The sequence below is a fragment of the Narcine bancroftii genome, chromosome 5 (assembly GCF_036971445.1).
Source record: "Narcine bancroftii isolate sNarBan1 chromosome 5, sNarBan1.hap1, whole genome shotgun sequence".
NCBI classification, from domain to species: domain Eukaryota; kingdom Metazoa; phylum Chordata; class Chondrichthyes; order Torpediniformes; family Narcinidae; genus Narcine; species Narcine bancroftii.
The window spans coordinates 254,705,776-254,720,953 of NC_091473.1; the positions used below are offsets into that span (position 1 = coordinate 254,705,776).

General features: G+C 40.9%; 1 protein-coding gene across 2 annotated transcripts in view; it reads left to right on the top strand.

Annotated features, from left to right (window-relative positions):
* Positions 1 to 15,178, top strand: part of LOC138765237 (ras association domain-containing protein 5-like) — a 53,604-nt gene that overhangs the window by 27,019 nt on the left and 11,407 nt on the right. For both annotated transcript variants that reach the window (XM_069942233.1, XM_069942234.1), the window contains exons 2-4: positions 7,329 to 7,439; positions 8,973 to 9,270; positions 12,425 to 12,540. In XM_069942233.1, the coding sequence (XP_069798334.1) occupies positions 7,329 to 7,439; positions 8,973 to 9,270; positions 12,425 to 12,540 (525 nt within the window). The remainder of the gene's footprint in view (positions 1 to 7,328; positions 7,440 to 8,972; positions 9,271 to 12,424; positions 12,541 to 15,178) is intronic.

The window sequence follows — 15,178 nt, forward strand, 5'->3', positions numbered from 1 at the left end:
ATTGGTGTATTTGGGAGCCATGACCTCAAGGCTGGAGGGCCTGTTATGTGTAAATTTAATTTACTGCAATTATGTCAACCTTTGAGGCCTAAAATTTGGTGTATGGCTCTGGGTTCTGTATATTAAAAAAATAAGCTTTTAAAAGGGTAGGTGCATCAAAAATTAATAAGACTGGGTTCTGGCAGGATAGCTTTGCCATATAAAGGAAGATTTGAGGGGCTAGGCCTGCATTCTTTAGAGATTAGAAGAATGAGAGGTCATTCCATTGAAATTCATATTGAGCTTGACAGAATAGATGCAGTAATCTGTTCTCCTGGCTGAGGAGTCTATAAGAGGCCATTCTCACTTTAAGGGATAGTCTATTTATAATTGAGATTATAGAATGGTAATGGAGGAGAAGGAGGCCAGTCAACCTATCACATCCACACGAGCTCTCCACCAGGGCACTGACACGATGCCAAGTCCTTTCTCTAGTCTTGACATCTTTTCTTATTCAAATCTTGAAGGCCACAATAGAATTACTAAAGTACATTTCAGATTTCTGTGTGCCAAACATTTTCTATATGTCACTCAAATCTCTTTCTTATATTTTATAATTGTGACCTCTATCCTCGACCATTATAGCAACAGAAATATCCTCCCACAGCCTACTTTAATAATCTTTAATCAATTTATACTGTAAATATATCAAAACACCCTCATTCTTTTCCAAGGAAACAGTCTCGGATTCATCTATTCTAACTATCATCCATCTTTGTAAACCTTTCTGGATCCTCTCCAATGCCTTGACAGCTTTCCTATCATGAGTGAGGTGACCAGAATTGAACAGAATGCTCCAGTTAACACCTGAGCATGGTTATAAAGATTTTCCGTGTTTTCCCTACTTTTACCCTCGGCCTCTATTGATAAAGGCCAGATGAGAAGAAATGTGTAATTCTTGCTCCCAGAGGGCTGTAGAGGGTCAAACCACCTAGTGCGTTCCAAACAAAGTAAGTGGATTTCTGGATATTAGGAGGATCAAAGGATTCAGGGATAATGCAGGAAGATCGCACTGAGGTATAAAGTCAACTTTGATCTTGATGAACGGTGACACAGGCCTCAGCGACAAAATGGCCTACTTCCTCTTCAACTCTTTTGTTCTTGTGTTAATGGTGTAATGATTGTATAATGTTAGAAGAAATTGACCAACGTTCCATACATTCATTTCACTGGGATAAAAATCAGATGAACTTTTTCCTGATTATGCCCTCCTTTCTGCTCAGTTTGCCACAGTTTCACTCCTAGAAAAAAACAAAAGATCCATTTTAAATTGGGGTCAATTATTCTCCAGATGTTCTTTCTCTCGTTATGTTCTTTAATAAAGCAATGCTAATTTAACTTCTTAGTATAGTTTAATATGAACAACCCTACTACCCGTAAAGACACACAGGAGAACATTAACTAGCAGGCTTGTTGGTTATAATTAAATTCCATATTTCAAATGCCCATCTCTCCTCTCAAGTCATCAATGTGCAAATTGAAAATCTGAGAGAGAATTGATGTCAAATCTGCTCTGCATGGTCTGTGGCAGTGAGGTCCAATGTAGATCAAAATAAATCCTCACAGATTACCCACAGGCAGCTGTCTTTATTGCATCGTCAGCAGGCCAGGGGATAAAAATGCTTCAGAGATGTCTTGATATACAATGTAGTTTCAACCAACTAAATCAGTTACTATGAATAGCGTTTGGGGGAAGGGAAAAGGTGGATTTATATGTGACAACTGCTGCCTCTACATTTCAATCTTTAAATAGTGAAACTTCTATTGCAGTAGTATTGTAAACTATGCAGTTTATCAACTTGGGAATCCTTTCAAAGTACATTGTGAAGGAAAGAGAGAAGAATTCCCTCTAGCAGACTCTAGATGTGCTTACTCAACTATGGGATTAACTAACTTGGTGAGTGTGACATTGCATTTTATGGTGGAATACCTACGAGTTTGCACTTAAACCTTACTCATCTGGGGACTGATCAGATAATTGAGTGTGGCAGTATTTGTGGTCCTTCCAGTTTTCTCTTTATTCGATTTAGTGACTCAAAATATTAAGTATGGTTGTACATGCACACCTGAAAATAAAACAAAATGTACATCTTTAATGGGATTCAGCATCAGAAGGAATAATTTTCATTTGAACAAGGAAATCAAAACATTGAAAGAACCTTTTCAATCAGTAGTTATGGGAAGCACAAATATTGGAGGGAGATGTGGAAATTAATAGGTTTGAAAATAAGCAGAAAGCTCCCAAGATCAGGCTAAAAAATAATTCCACGCTTTAATTGCTAAGCTTCATTTATTGTATTTCATTTATTAGAACAAATGCTACTGACTTTCACTATGTATATGCAAAAAGACTTGACTATTTGTCACTAAATAATTTGCATGAGTTGTCCTGCTTCCTGTAACATTCTCATTAATTTGAAGAAATCCAGTAGATGGCATATCCTGCAGTTTGCAAGACTCATGTTATCATTAGTACTAGTCTTCAGAGGCCAACTACATTTAAGAAAGGTTTGTTAATAGAGAGAAATTAAAGGTCAGGAGTTTCCTTGGCAGTATTAGGTAGTATATTCAGAGGGGGAAAAGTAATAGGAATTAATGAATTGCATTTTGCGTCCCATTGAGCATGCAATATAACAATTACTATAAGACATCATTGAGCTAAATGTTTTGAATTGAATTACCCATGATTTTTTTCCTTCCCTGAAAGTTGGGACAATGAACAGTACCTTGGACTGTTGTTACGAAGGGTCTGGAAAACATGGATCTAGAAATATTTTCATTGGTAGAAGGGCTAAGAATCGCAAATGCATGTGATGGAAACCATGTATGAGCAGCTACTATCTCAAACTTCATTGTGTGACAAGGATAGGTTCATGAGGTCAAAAATATGTCGAGGTTTAGGAAAAGGAAGTTGGGTTTGCATAGAACTGGCCCAGCTCAATGGGCTCATTGGACCTCTGTAGTTTATTGTAACCATTTCAAAACTTAATATCAATAGATTTATCATTTTTGGAATGAAAAAGATCAGGTGTAGTTTAAATGCGTGAGTCTGGTAGGGCCTGTTTTCTTCTAGGTGATCTGTTGATAGAATACAAGTAGAAATATGATCCTCTTATTGCAATCAAGTACAATGACATTCTGCTTTGAATTATATATTTATTCCTTTTTTAGAATTGATATTACATTATCGTATTGTCGCTCTCTGTACCATATCACTTCACAGCTAGTGATTAGCTATAGCAAATTTAAACTCTAATTGAAATAATGTGAATTTTCAATCTATTTTCTTGTATTAAAATTAATTGTATTTCATAGTTTTCTCAGGTAAGAAGCAATAATAACAGAATAGCTCATTAAAAACGTAAGAACTCTCTGCTGTAATTACACTGAAAGACAGAAAAGGCTGACCATTTTACTAGATTCTTTTCAGCTGTAAGTAATGATAAATCCAATTTGAGTTATCTTAATTACAAATCCAATAAAGAACTCTCCAGTGAACAAGAAGATTGATTTAACCGTGTAATTACTTAATTTTAAATCCTGCATTATTAATGAAAACAAGTCATCGCATTCAAATATACTTAATTTCAATAATGTGTGAATAGAATTTCCAGAGAGTTTTTTGCCAAGATTGGAGACTGGCAAGCATTCTGTTAGAAATATGAGATCTAAAGTAAATGGGCTGCCTCATTGGTAGAGGCAGGAGCGAGCTCCAGTAACCAGAATCCTTTCTACTCTATTCTAGGTTTGAACCAATGCAGAAAATAATGGTAAATGTTCAGCAGATTTTGGATTTCCAGCAATTGAAGTATTTTTCTTTTGTATAATCAAAAAAATATATATAATTACTGGAAATCTGAACAGGAAATAATTTCTCTTTCCTGCTACCTGGCCCACTTTTTTTAACCAAGATTTTCTGTTTCTAAAGCAGTGAATGATGTTCAATTGCTATGTTTGTGTTACCTTAGCCCGGCTTGGAAAAGTTATGGGAACTCCCAGAGAATGATGTCATATTGTCCATTGTGCTCCATTGCACTTTATGTGCTACTCAGACACCTCTCGCTGTCTCAAGACTTTGGGAGTTACCTAGACACCTGGGAGGCACTACAGTCTGTTTGTTGTCACCCCTTTAGTCATTGGGGTAGCCATTTTATTCCCCTTGATTTACCAGCCATCTGTACCATGACTCTCACTACGGCAACACAGAACCCCTTATGTGCGGTCGGATGCCAGCATTCACAATTATTCACAAACCTCCAGGATATGTCAACAATTTAAAATAATGGGAGTAAGAAATACTATTTTTTAAAATGAGTGAAAACTAATTCACTCTCAATGTAGTATGGACAGAATCTTCAAACCATAGGGACAGACAGCAAGGAAAGAGGTGACATCTACACTCATCCCATTTTCCAGCACTCAACCTGTTTCCTTCTACTTTGTGACATTTCAAGTGTTTTTCTAAATAAGTGTTATGTTAGTACCTGTGTCCACCAATTCCATATCCCCACCCCCCCCTCTCCCTGCACAGTGACAGATAGTATATTTCTGATATCAAACAACTTACAGGCAAAAAAATTCTTCAAATGCACTTTAAATATCTGACTCTTTACCTTCCACCGTGACTCCAGTTGTCAACCTCCCTTGGCTAAGGGAAAGCATTTCTTACTGTGTATCCTCTCTGTGTCCTGCATATTTTGAGAGTCCTCAACCGGATCATTCCTCAACCCCGTCCATGCCAAAGAAACATAGCCAGACCATCCAGCCTTGGCTAATACATTCCATTCCAGAAACTACCCTGATGAGCACCCTCTGCACAGTCTCCAGTGCCATTACATAATTTATAAATTTGTCTCTTTTTTAATCTGTCAAATCCACTTTAGCCAATGCATCCCTCAAAACTTTATTTTTGAAGATTTTCCCCAGCCAGCAAAGCAAAATCTCGCAAGCTCCAAGCAGATCCTCTCTTCTAACGAACATGCATTTTATTCTGCTCTCCCTGCACTCTAACACTTTCTAGATTATTAATATATCTCATTGATGTTCCTTTTCACTATATTCTGTTAGTTGTACTCTTTACACCATGTTTCTCTGATCACAGAAAGATTTTTCTTACTATACTTGGTATTTTGTGACACTTAAATACAGGGGATTACTTACTATGTGACATTTTCTTTGGCTTGGCTTCGCGGACGAAGATTTATGGATGGGACATAAAAATTAGGAGCAGGAATTGTCTATTTGGCCTGTCTTCCCTGTTCTGTCTTTCCTTGCCCATGAAAGAACAGGGCTGCTTCCTCTCCACTGATCTCCCCATGTAGCCACTATTGTCCTGATATTTCTGATTGTACTGTTGTTTGATGTTTAACAGCCTGCAGGTCAGACAATTGTTTTGGGGTTTTTTTCTGAGGAGGATGGGCAGTTATTTTACCATGAAGAAGATCATTGCATTATTTCAATGCTTTTGAATTGTGCTACATGTGAATATTTACCTTTTAACGACATATAGATGTAAATGTATGCATGAGGAGGAATTTCTTTGCCCAAAGGGTGGTGAATCTATGGGATTCGTCGCTGCAGATGGCTGTGGTGGCCAAGTCATTTAAGACAGAGGTAGATAGGTTCTTGATAAGGAAGGGAATCAAGGGTTATAGGGAGAAGGCAGAAGAATGGGGTTGAAAAGGATAGTAAATCTGGCATGATGGAATAGTGGGGCGGATTTACCAGGCAGAATGGCCTAATTCCGTTCCTATGTCTTAGGGTCAAAGTCCTTTTGTTGAATCTTAAGCCAGTGGATTTCATGAAAAGTTTAGAAATTGCACACATTGTGGCTTCGGAGTCATTTTTCAATTTTGTTAAGATTTTATGGAGTCGTCCAACAACATTCTGATTGACATTTCTGTGTTTTTCCTTCATTTTATTTTGCTACCTCTGTGCGGCAGCCCATACATGAATGTAAGATAGCCACCCAGAGCACAGTTTGCCTTGATCTGATCAGTGAGTGAACATCTGAAAGTTGCTTTAATTATGGCTTAGGTTCATTGTTAAAACTCATTGATCGAAATATACAATCTGTTCAGATATTTTGAAAATTGGGTTGAGTGTGACAATCAAATAAAATTTGTCCCAATGACCCTGTACAGTTCTACCATCATAAGACCAATCCCCAAGGAACCTCTTGCTTGGAAACCTCCACGATTATTTATGGACACCCAGATGCTTCCATGGATGAGAAGTGTAATATTGTTTAACCATATAAAAACAGCCCTGACCAAACAGACTACACTATTTTGCAATGCACTTTGAATGAAGACTAAGTCTCTTAACAACATTCTTCTTGTGTACTTTGAAGAACAAACTGAAGAGGTTACAACTTTTTGGATGTAAAATAGGCACAAAGAATTCCATTTTGACAGTGGAATAGCCTGGACCCAACTCTTTACAACTTTTGGGTCCAATTCTAGATGTTTTGGCCTGATACTTACAACGTTTAATCGCCCTTTTGCCTGTGTTGAAGAGGTTCTCACAATTATTTTCCATGATGGAGATGCCTTGAATTTAATGACAGGTCTTTTGCATTTAGGATAAACTGCTGACCAGAAGACAGATAAAGGTTTGTATTTAAATCAGGGATATTTGGCCAAAATAAGCACAAACCTGGAAATGCTACTCTGGAAAGTGCACCACGACTTGGTTTGATAATTCTAGTGGCCAGGAATTTAAAAGGTAGCAAACAAAGCCAAGTCCATCACAGGCTCAGACCTCCCATCAATTGCAGACATCTATGTGAGAAGCTGCCTCAAGAAGGCACCCAATATCATTAAGGACCTCCATCACCCTGGTCACAAACTCTTCTCACTGCTATCTTTGGGGAGAAGATACAAAAGCCTGAAGTCCAGCATCTCTAGGTTCAAGAACAGATTTTTTGTAATAGCCATTAGGCTGTTCAACTTTCCCATCTTACCCTAATTGTAAACGTCACAAAAAGATCCGTCTGCACCACTTAAACATCACTTCTTTTCTTGCACAACTGTAAGTGTGAATATTTACTGTCAATCTATTTTTTATATTTGTATTTCTTTCCATAAGATCATTTGATGTATGCAATGGAAATTTTTTCAAAGTACTTTGTGGCTTCAGCAAGTAAGAATTTCAGTTCTTATGTACATGACCGTAAACTCATTATCGTGAAATTCATTGGTATTAACAGAAATTTTATTTGACTTTCGATAGGTTAAGTAAATCATGAAATTTTAGGAAAATTAATTATGATTTATTTCACGTTTAAGAATGTGGCGCCTAAAGAGGAGGGAAAACAAAAAGTCCTTTCGGAAAAGGAGATACAACGGAAGATTGAAGAATACAATGGAAAAGTTAAAAACTGCTTGGGAATGCGTTTAGTAAGTAAAATTATAAGTTATGCTCATAATTTTAACTGATGTCAAAGTAAATATGAATTTTACACAATTCTATTTAATTTCCTGTGAAATCCTGAATGGAGCAAAATTGTATTCCTCATTGAGAAGTGGGCATAGGAATTCAATTACATTACACTGGCTTACAATCTCAGTTCCACTCGTGCAGTATGGATCTCTGTGAGGAAGCGGAGATGACTACCTTCGAGGGTCCCAGTTCCACTCGTGCAGATTGGATCTCTGTGAGGAAACGGAGATGACTACCTTCGAGGGTCCCAGTTCCACTCGTGCAGATTGGATCTCTGTGAGGAAGCGAAGATGACTACCTTCGAGGGTCCCAGTTCCACCCGTGCAGTATGGATCTCTGTGAGGAAGCGGAGATGACTACCTTCGAGGGTCCCAGTTCCACTCATGCAGTATGGATCTCTGAGGAAGCGGAGATGACTACCATTGAGGGTCCCATTTCCACCCATGCAGTATGGATCTCTGTGAGGAAGCGAAGATGACTTCCTTTGAGGGTCCCAGTTCCACCCGTGCAGTATGGATCTCTGTGAGGAAGCGGAGATGACTACCTTCGAGGGTCCCAGTTCCACTCGTGCAGTATGGATCTCTGTGAGGAAGCGAAGATGACTACCTTCAAGGGTCCCAGTTCCACTTGTGCAGATTGGATCTCTTTGAGGAAGAGGAGATGACTTCCTTCAAGATACTACCTTATAGTTTTCTACCTTAAGGGCTGACTGTTGGAAGGTCAGTTCCTCTTCTTCAACAGAATATCCTGCATCTTGTCCTTCAGTGCAGTATTAGAAAGGCCATATATACTACATTATATTTCATCAGGGACCCCCCCGGCCCCGCCCCCACCCAGCCCCTGGCCCACACGCTCTTCTCGTATCGGGGCCACAAGACTCGCACCCCGAAGTTCAGCAACAGATGCTCCCCCTCCACCCTCAGACTCCTCAACGACACACTCCATCAGGGAGTCTGACTTGTGCACTTGATTGATTTTTTTCCTCTCTGTATTGCACTTTGTTTACATTTCTTTATTTGTTAACGTGTACATTGAGTACAGTTGTTTTTGCACTGCCAATAAGAGGTAATTCTGTCTTGCCTACAGGTAAAAGAATCTCAGGGTTGCATGTGATACCAATATGATTTATTGTATCTGGCAATAAATCTGAAAATCTACATTGGACTCTTCACCCACCACTCTTTATTTATATTTATTATCACCTCTTGATCTCCCCCTCAATAAAATTAGCTTCTTGTTCTCTCAGGCAATGGCACATGGTACAGCACAGACGCTGGTGCTTCAGTCCCCGATGTCAGTGGTGACCATGATGCTAATTTAAACTGCACATCTATATGCCCTTTAAATTTGGTGCCTCAATCTCCCACTCTATCAATATCATTGCAACAGAGTTTAGGTTCTTATTGCTTCACATGTCAGAGGATGTATGGAGTTCAACAGTTACTGAATCGGGAATTTTTAAAAATTCTATTAATGGTCTTGTTTTTCAGAATGCAGATGGTAGTTACACTGGGTTCATCAAAGTCCACCTCAAATTGCGCCGTCCTGTCACTGTCCCAGCAGGCATCAGACCACAATCAATCTATGATGTACTGAAGGAAGTGAATCCAGCAGAAATAACAGACAAACGAACATCATTTTACCTGCCTACAGATGCAATCAAACAGCTTCACATCAGTAGTGGCACGACGGTTAATGAAGTGATCACAGGCCTGCTAAAGAAGTTCATGGTCATCGATAATCCTCAAAAATTTGCTCTCTTCTACCAGACGAAAAAAGGGAAAGATGGTAATTAAATTTCAGTTTTTTACTTCCATAATATTTTAAAGATATTGAATTGGGTTCAGTTTTAGGTGCAGGGGAAAGGCATAATATGTTTCTAAACTTCAGCCAGATGAATTACATCCTTGTTTCTTCCTGAGGTTTTCAACATCACAGAAAACACCCCAGCATAGGTTCCTGCTAACCTCCTGAATGGACGTTCTGCCCTTTGCTGTTTTCACATCTGCTAATGGTGATTAAAAAAAAAGGAAAATGACTTCATTACCAACATCGAAGTACTCGAGATGGCAGAGTCCGCAAGCATCGAATCCATGCTGCTGAAGACCCAACTGCGCTGGGTGGGTCACGTCTCCAGAATGGAGGACCATCGCCTTCCCAAGATCGTGTTCTATGGTGAGCTCTCCACTGGCCACCGAGACAGAGGTGCACCAAAGAAGAGGTACAAGGACTGCTTAAAGAAATCTCTTGGTGCCTGCCCCATTGACCATCGCCAGTGGGCTGATCTCGCCTCCAACCGTGCATCTTGGCGCCTCACAGTTCGGCAGGCAGCAACCTGCTTTGAAGAAGACCGCAGAGCCCACCTCACTGACAAAAGACAAAGGAGGAAAAACCCAACACCCAACCCCAACCCACCAATTTTCCCTTGCAACCGCTGCAACCGTGCCTGCCTGTCCCGCATCGGACTTGTCAGCCACAAACGAGCCTGCAGCAGACGTGGACATTACCCCTCCATAAATCTTCGTCCGCGAAGCCAAGCCAAAGAAAGAAGAATGGTGATGAACCATTGAGCAGGTTGGGCTCATGCCCAATGCAGTCTGGAAGAATGAAAGCTGATTCTGAATGTACAAAGGAGATTGTTTCCTTTATGGAAGGAAACTAGATCCAGCAGCAGAGCTTCACAAAGAGGGGTCAAAGGCAGAGAAGAGGAGGAAATTTTATCCCTCATTATGAATTATTAGTATTTTCTACCCAGTGGACAGTGGAGGCTGAGACCCAGAGGACTGTAAATTTTTAGAATTACATTCTGCAGAGACTGTGTTGTTGCGATAGGTAGGTTTTTGGATGACACATGAAGCAAGGGTTTATTGAGATCAGGCAGGACTCTATCTTAGGACATACCATGCTCATACTGTCTGGTGTGACATACTCATGAGAGTCCATATAGCTGACTTCAAGTCATATTTTATATTAACACATTTCTAAACAGCAAAATGTTGGAGGGATTTGTGTGTTTTGTAACATCATTTGCAGAAGGTTAGAATGCAGGTGTGGGGCAGGTTATTATGAAAGCCAACAGAAGGTTATCATTTACTGCTGGGTGAGTCATCTAGGGGAATTAAGGCTCCAATAGACAAAAAATTGGTGAATAATTAGTCTCACATAATGAATGATGTCAATGCTTTGCGGAAACTGCCAAAATGTTTGGCCTGGAAGTCAGCCTGAAGAAAACTGAGGTCCTCCATCAGCCAGCTCCCCACCATGATTACCAGCCCCCCCACATCTCCATCGGGCACACAAAACTCAAAACGGTCAACCAGTTTACCTATCTCGGCTGCACCATTTCATCAGATGCAAGGATCGACAATGAGATAGACAACAGACTCGCCAAGGCAAATAGCGCCTTTGGAAGACTACACAAAAGAGTCTGGAAAAACAACCAACTGAAAAACCTCACAAAGATAAGCGTATACAGAGCCGTTGTCATACCCACACTCCTGTTCGGCTCCGAACCATGGGTCCTCTACCGGCACCACCTACGGCTCCTAGAACGCTTCCACCAGCGTTGTCTCCGCTCCATCCTCAACATCCATTGGAGCGCTTACATCCCTAACGTCGAAGTACTCGAGATGGCAGAGGTCGACAGCATCGAGTCCACGCTGCTGAAGATCCAGCTGCGCTGGATGGGTCACGTCTCCAGAATGGAGGACCATCGCCTTCCCAAGATCGTGTTATATGGCGAGCTCTCCACTGGCCACCGTGACAGAGGTGCACCAAAGAAAAGGTACAAGGACTGCCTAAAGAAATCTCTTGGTGCCTGCCACATTGACCACCGCCAGTGGGCTGATATCGCCTCAAACCGTGCATCTTGGCGCCTCACAGTTTGGCGGGCAGCAACCTCCTTTGAAGAAGACCTCAGAGCCTACCTCACTGACAAAAGGCAGAGGAGGAAAAACCCAACCATCAACCCCAACCCACCAATTTTCCCCTGCAACCGCTGCAATCGTGTCTGCCTGTCCTGCATCGGACTTGTCAGCCACAAACGAGCCTGCAGCTGACGTGGACTTTTTACCCCCTCCATAAATCTTCGTCCGCGAAGCCAAGCCAAAGAAAGAAAGACAAAAAATTGGTGAATAATTAGTCTCACATAATGAATGATGTCAATGCTTTTATAAGCAGTGCAGAATAAAAGAGTTAAAAGTAAAAACGCGATGCTGTAGAAACTCAGCAGGTCAAACTTGCACTTTATATAGCAAAGCTAAAGATAAGTAACCAACATTTCAGGCCCGAGCCCTTCATCAATGTGGGCAGATGCCCAAACAAAATGGTGGGGGGAGGAGCACGGTCCCATAGGTAGGAGGCAATAGGTGGATAAGGGAGAGAGGGCACACCAGCAAACGGGGAGGGGGGGGATGACTCTGTGAATGGAGAGAGAAGGGGGTGGAGAGCTAGAGGAAAGAAGATAGATGAATGGGGAAGAGAGGGAGTACGGAGAGTTGGCTAACAGAAACCAAAATCAATGTTCGTGCCATTCAGTTGCTATTGAGTGACTTGATTGAAAATCTGATCCCGAAAATCTAAGAACCACTGTTTAGAAATAAAATGAAAGAGTGCACAGTTATGAGGTCAAGACTTTTTGAAAGTCTCTTCCTCAGGGGCAGTGGAAACAAAGTCTTTGAATGTTTTTAAGGCAAGTTAGATAGATCGTTGATAAGCAAGGGGGTGAAAGACGCTGCAGTCAAATGACAATTTAGAGCTGAAGTTACAACAAATCAGCTCCAATCTTATTAAAGGGTAGAGTAACCCTGAAGGGCCAAATGGCCTGTGTGGATACCTCAGCCTCCTTCACAAAGTTAGCAATCCTGTTCATTGCTTTGTTTTTTGTTTCACTCTAAATGAAGGAAATTGAAAACAATCATGTTTTTACAAATTTCTCTTCTAGTACACCTGCAGAAACTCAAAGGAAACGAACAACCCCTTTTAATCCGTCTTTTGGCTGGTCCAGACACCGATGCCTCAAGTTTTGCATTGAAAGAGAATGAAACCGGGGAAGTTGAGGTATATTTCTGAAAATGTTGCCATATTTGTAGAAATTCTTTTTTTCCAGTTGGGTTTTGCAGACAAACATTTATCACTAATTGCCCTTAAGGTGGCAATGAGTCACCATCTGGAACTGCTGACATCCTTCCAGAGATTACAATTTCTCATTTAAGTATGGCAGAAGCTATTCATGTTGAATATTAGTCCTAAACTATGAAAAACTGTAATTTATTGGACTATGCTTCATGGGAAAATGCCAACATTACAAGCAGAATGTCTGTCAGAAATCTGCATATTATCAGATTGTCCTGTGCAAGACCATATTAGCAAACTAACTTTGAAATGAGTTGTTGGAGCAGGGTTACATTTAACAGGAATGTCACTTAGATACTGATGAAAACTGCTGCTCAATATCCAGATGATCAGGAAATAGCACATGCTCAGGATTCCTTTCCGTCCTGAGGCCTTGTTAACTTTCCACGGAAGTAATCTTTTAGATCATGGAATGGAAAAATCGTGGAAGCCTTTAAGACTCATTCCTTGGCCTTTGCCCATAGTCCCGTCATATTTTTCTTTTAATTACCTGTCCAAATTACTCTAGGAAACATTGCATATGCTAGTGTAAAAATGGGTCTCTTCAAGTTACATTTGACTTTTGTTGTTCAAATTGAAGTAATGCCATTAGGTTCTGAAACTTTCCATCTTTGTTACAACCATTCATGGCATGGGTTCACAGTGGCATTTATTGTTGATCCTTAATTAGCATTTAAATGCCCCAATACAATTAAAGGTCTACTATATTGATCGGTCAGAGCAGATAAGGATGGTAGATAGAAAAGCACAAAAACTGCAGATGCAGCGTTCCCTGTGGATGTTCTCCATGGTGGAGAGGGTTTTGCCTGTGATGTCCTGGGTTGTATCCACTACCTTATGGAGGGTTTTGTGCTCAGGCATACCAGACTGTGATGCAGCTGGTCAGCACACTTTCCTCCACACCTCTGTAGAACTTTGCCAGGGTTTCTGATGTCATACCAACTCTCCACAAACACCTGAGGAGGTAGAGGTGCTGACGCGCTTTCTTCACGATGCTTCACATTAGTGTGTTGAATCCTCTGAGATGGTGGCTCCCGAGAACTTAAATTTGCTTATCTTCTCCACCATTGATCCCCCAATGATCATTTGATCGTATACCTCTGGTTTTCTCTTCCAGAAGTCAACAATCAGCTCCTTGTCTTTGGTGACATGGAGTGTGAGGTTGTTGTTGGTGCACCATTCAGCCATGTTTTCAGTCTCCCTCCTGTACGCTGACTCATCCCCTTCCTTTATACAACCCACTACCATGATATTGTCATCGAATTTGTAGATGGTGTTATTGTTCTACTGAGCCACACAGTCATAGGTGTAAAGGGAGTGGAGCAGGGGGCCCTGTGGTGCTCCAGTACTGATGAAGATTTTGGAGGAGATATTCTTACCAGTCCTCACTGATTGTGGTCTGTAGACCCATTGAACAGTACAGCACAGAAACAGGCCCCTTCAGCCCTTCTAGTCTCTGCTGAACCTTTCTTTTGCCTCGCCCCACTGGCCTGCACCCAGTCCATAGCCCTCCATACCTCTCCAATCCATGGGCCTGTCCAAATTCTTCTTAAATGTTAAAATTGAACTTGCCTTTAACACTGAGTTAGAATATAACATGAATGTAACATGGTGCTCAGTCATATTTCTGAATGGTGAGACTTGCACCAGAGCTACTTTCAGTTTAGCTAATGACTTTGCTGGTTACCCTTGACCCAAAAACCAGAATGAATCACATGGACCTATTTTTATTTCTGACAAAAAGGGTCAGGTTTTACTTCTTGGAACCATAGAACATTACAGCACAGAAGCAGGCCCTTTGGCCCTTCTAGTGCATGCTGAACTATTATTCTCTCTTGTCCCACTGACCTGCACCCTGATCATAGCCCTCCATACCTCTCCAATCCATGGGCCTGTCCAAATTCTTCTTAAATGTTAAAATTGAGCCTGCATTCACCACTTCAACTAACTCCACACTCCCACCACTCTGTGTGAAGTTCCCACTAAACTTTTCTCCTTTCACTCTTAACCCATGTCCTCTGGTTTGTATCTCACCTACCCTCAGTGGAAAAAGCCGACCTGCGTTTACTCTGACTACCATAATGTTAAAAACCTCAATCAAAACTCCCCTCATTCTTCTCTGCTCCAGGGAATAAAGTCCTAAACTGTTTAACATTTCCCTGTAATTCAGTTCCTGAAGCCCTGATACATCTTAGTCAATCTTCTCTAACTCTTTCTATCTTATTGATATCGTTCCTGTAGTTTGGTGATCAAAACTGCACTCAATACTCCAAATTTGGTGGAGGTGGGGTTACTTAAAATTGGAAAAAAATCAAATGTCATGCTGCTGGGTTTAAGGCTGTCCAGGAGAAATACAATGTGTTGTTCCTTCTATATTTCCCTTCACCTTGGCAGTGGAAGAGGCTGAGGTCAGTTGAGTCTGTGTGGGAATGGTAAAGGGAATTAAAAGGGTTAGCAACTGGGAATTCTATTTTGGACCCATATGTGGTTTTCTTACCCTGAAGAGTGTTGGGAGTTGTAGTAATGAATCAGGTGGGTTTTAGAACAAACTAGTCTTGTGGCC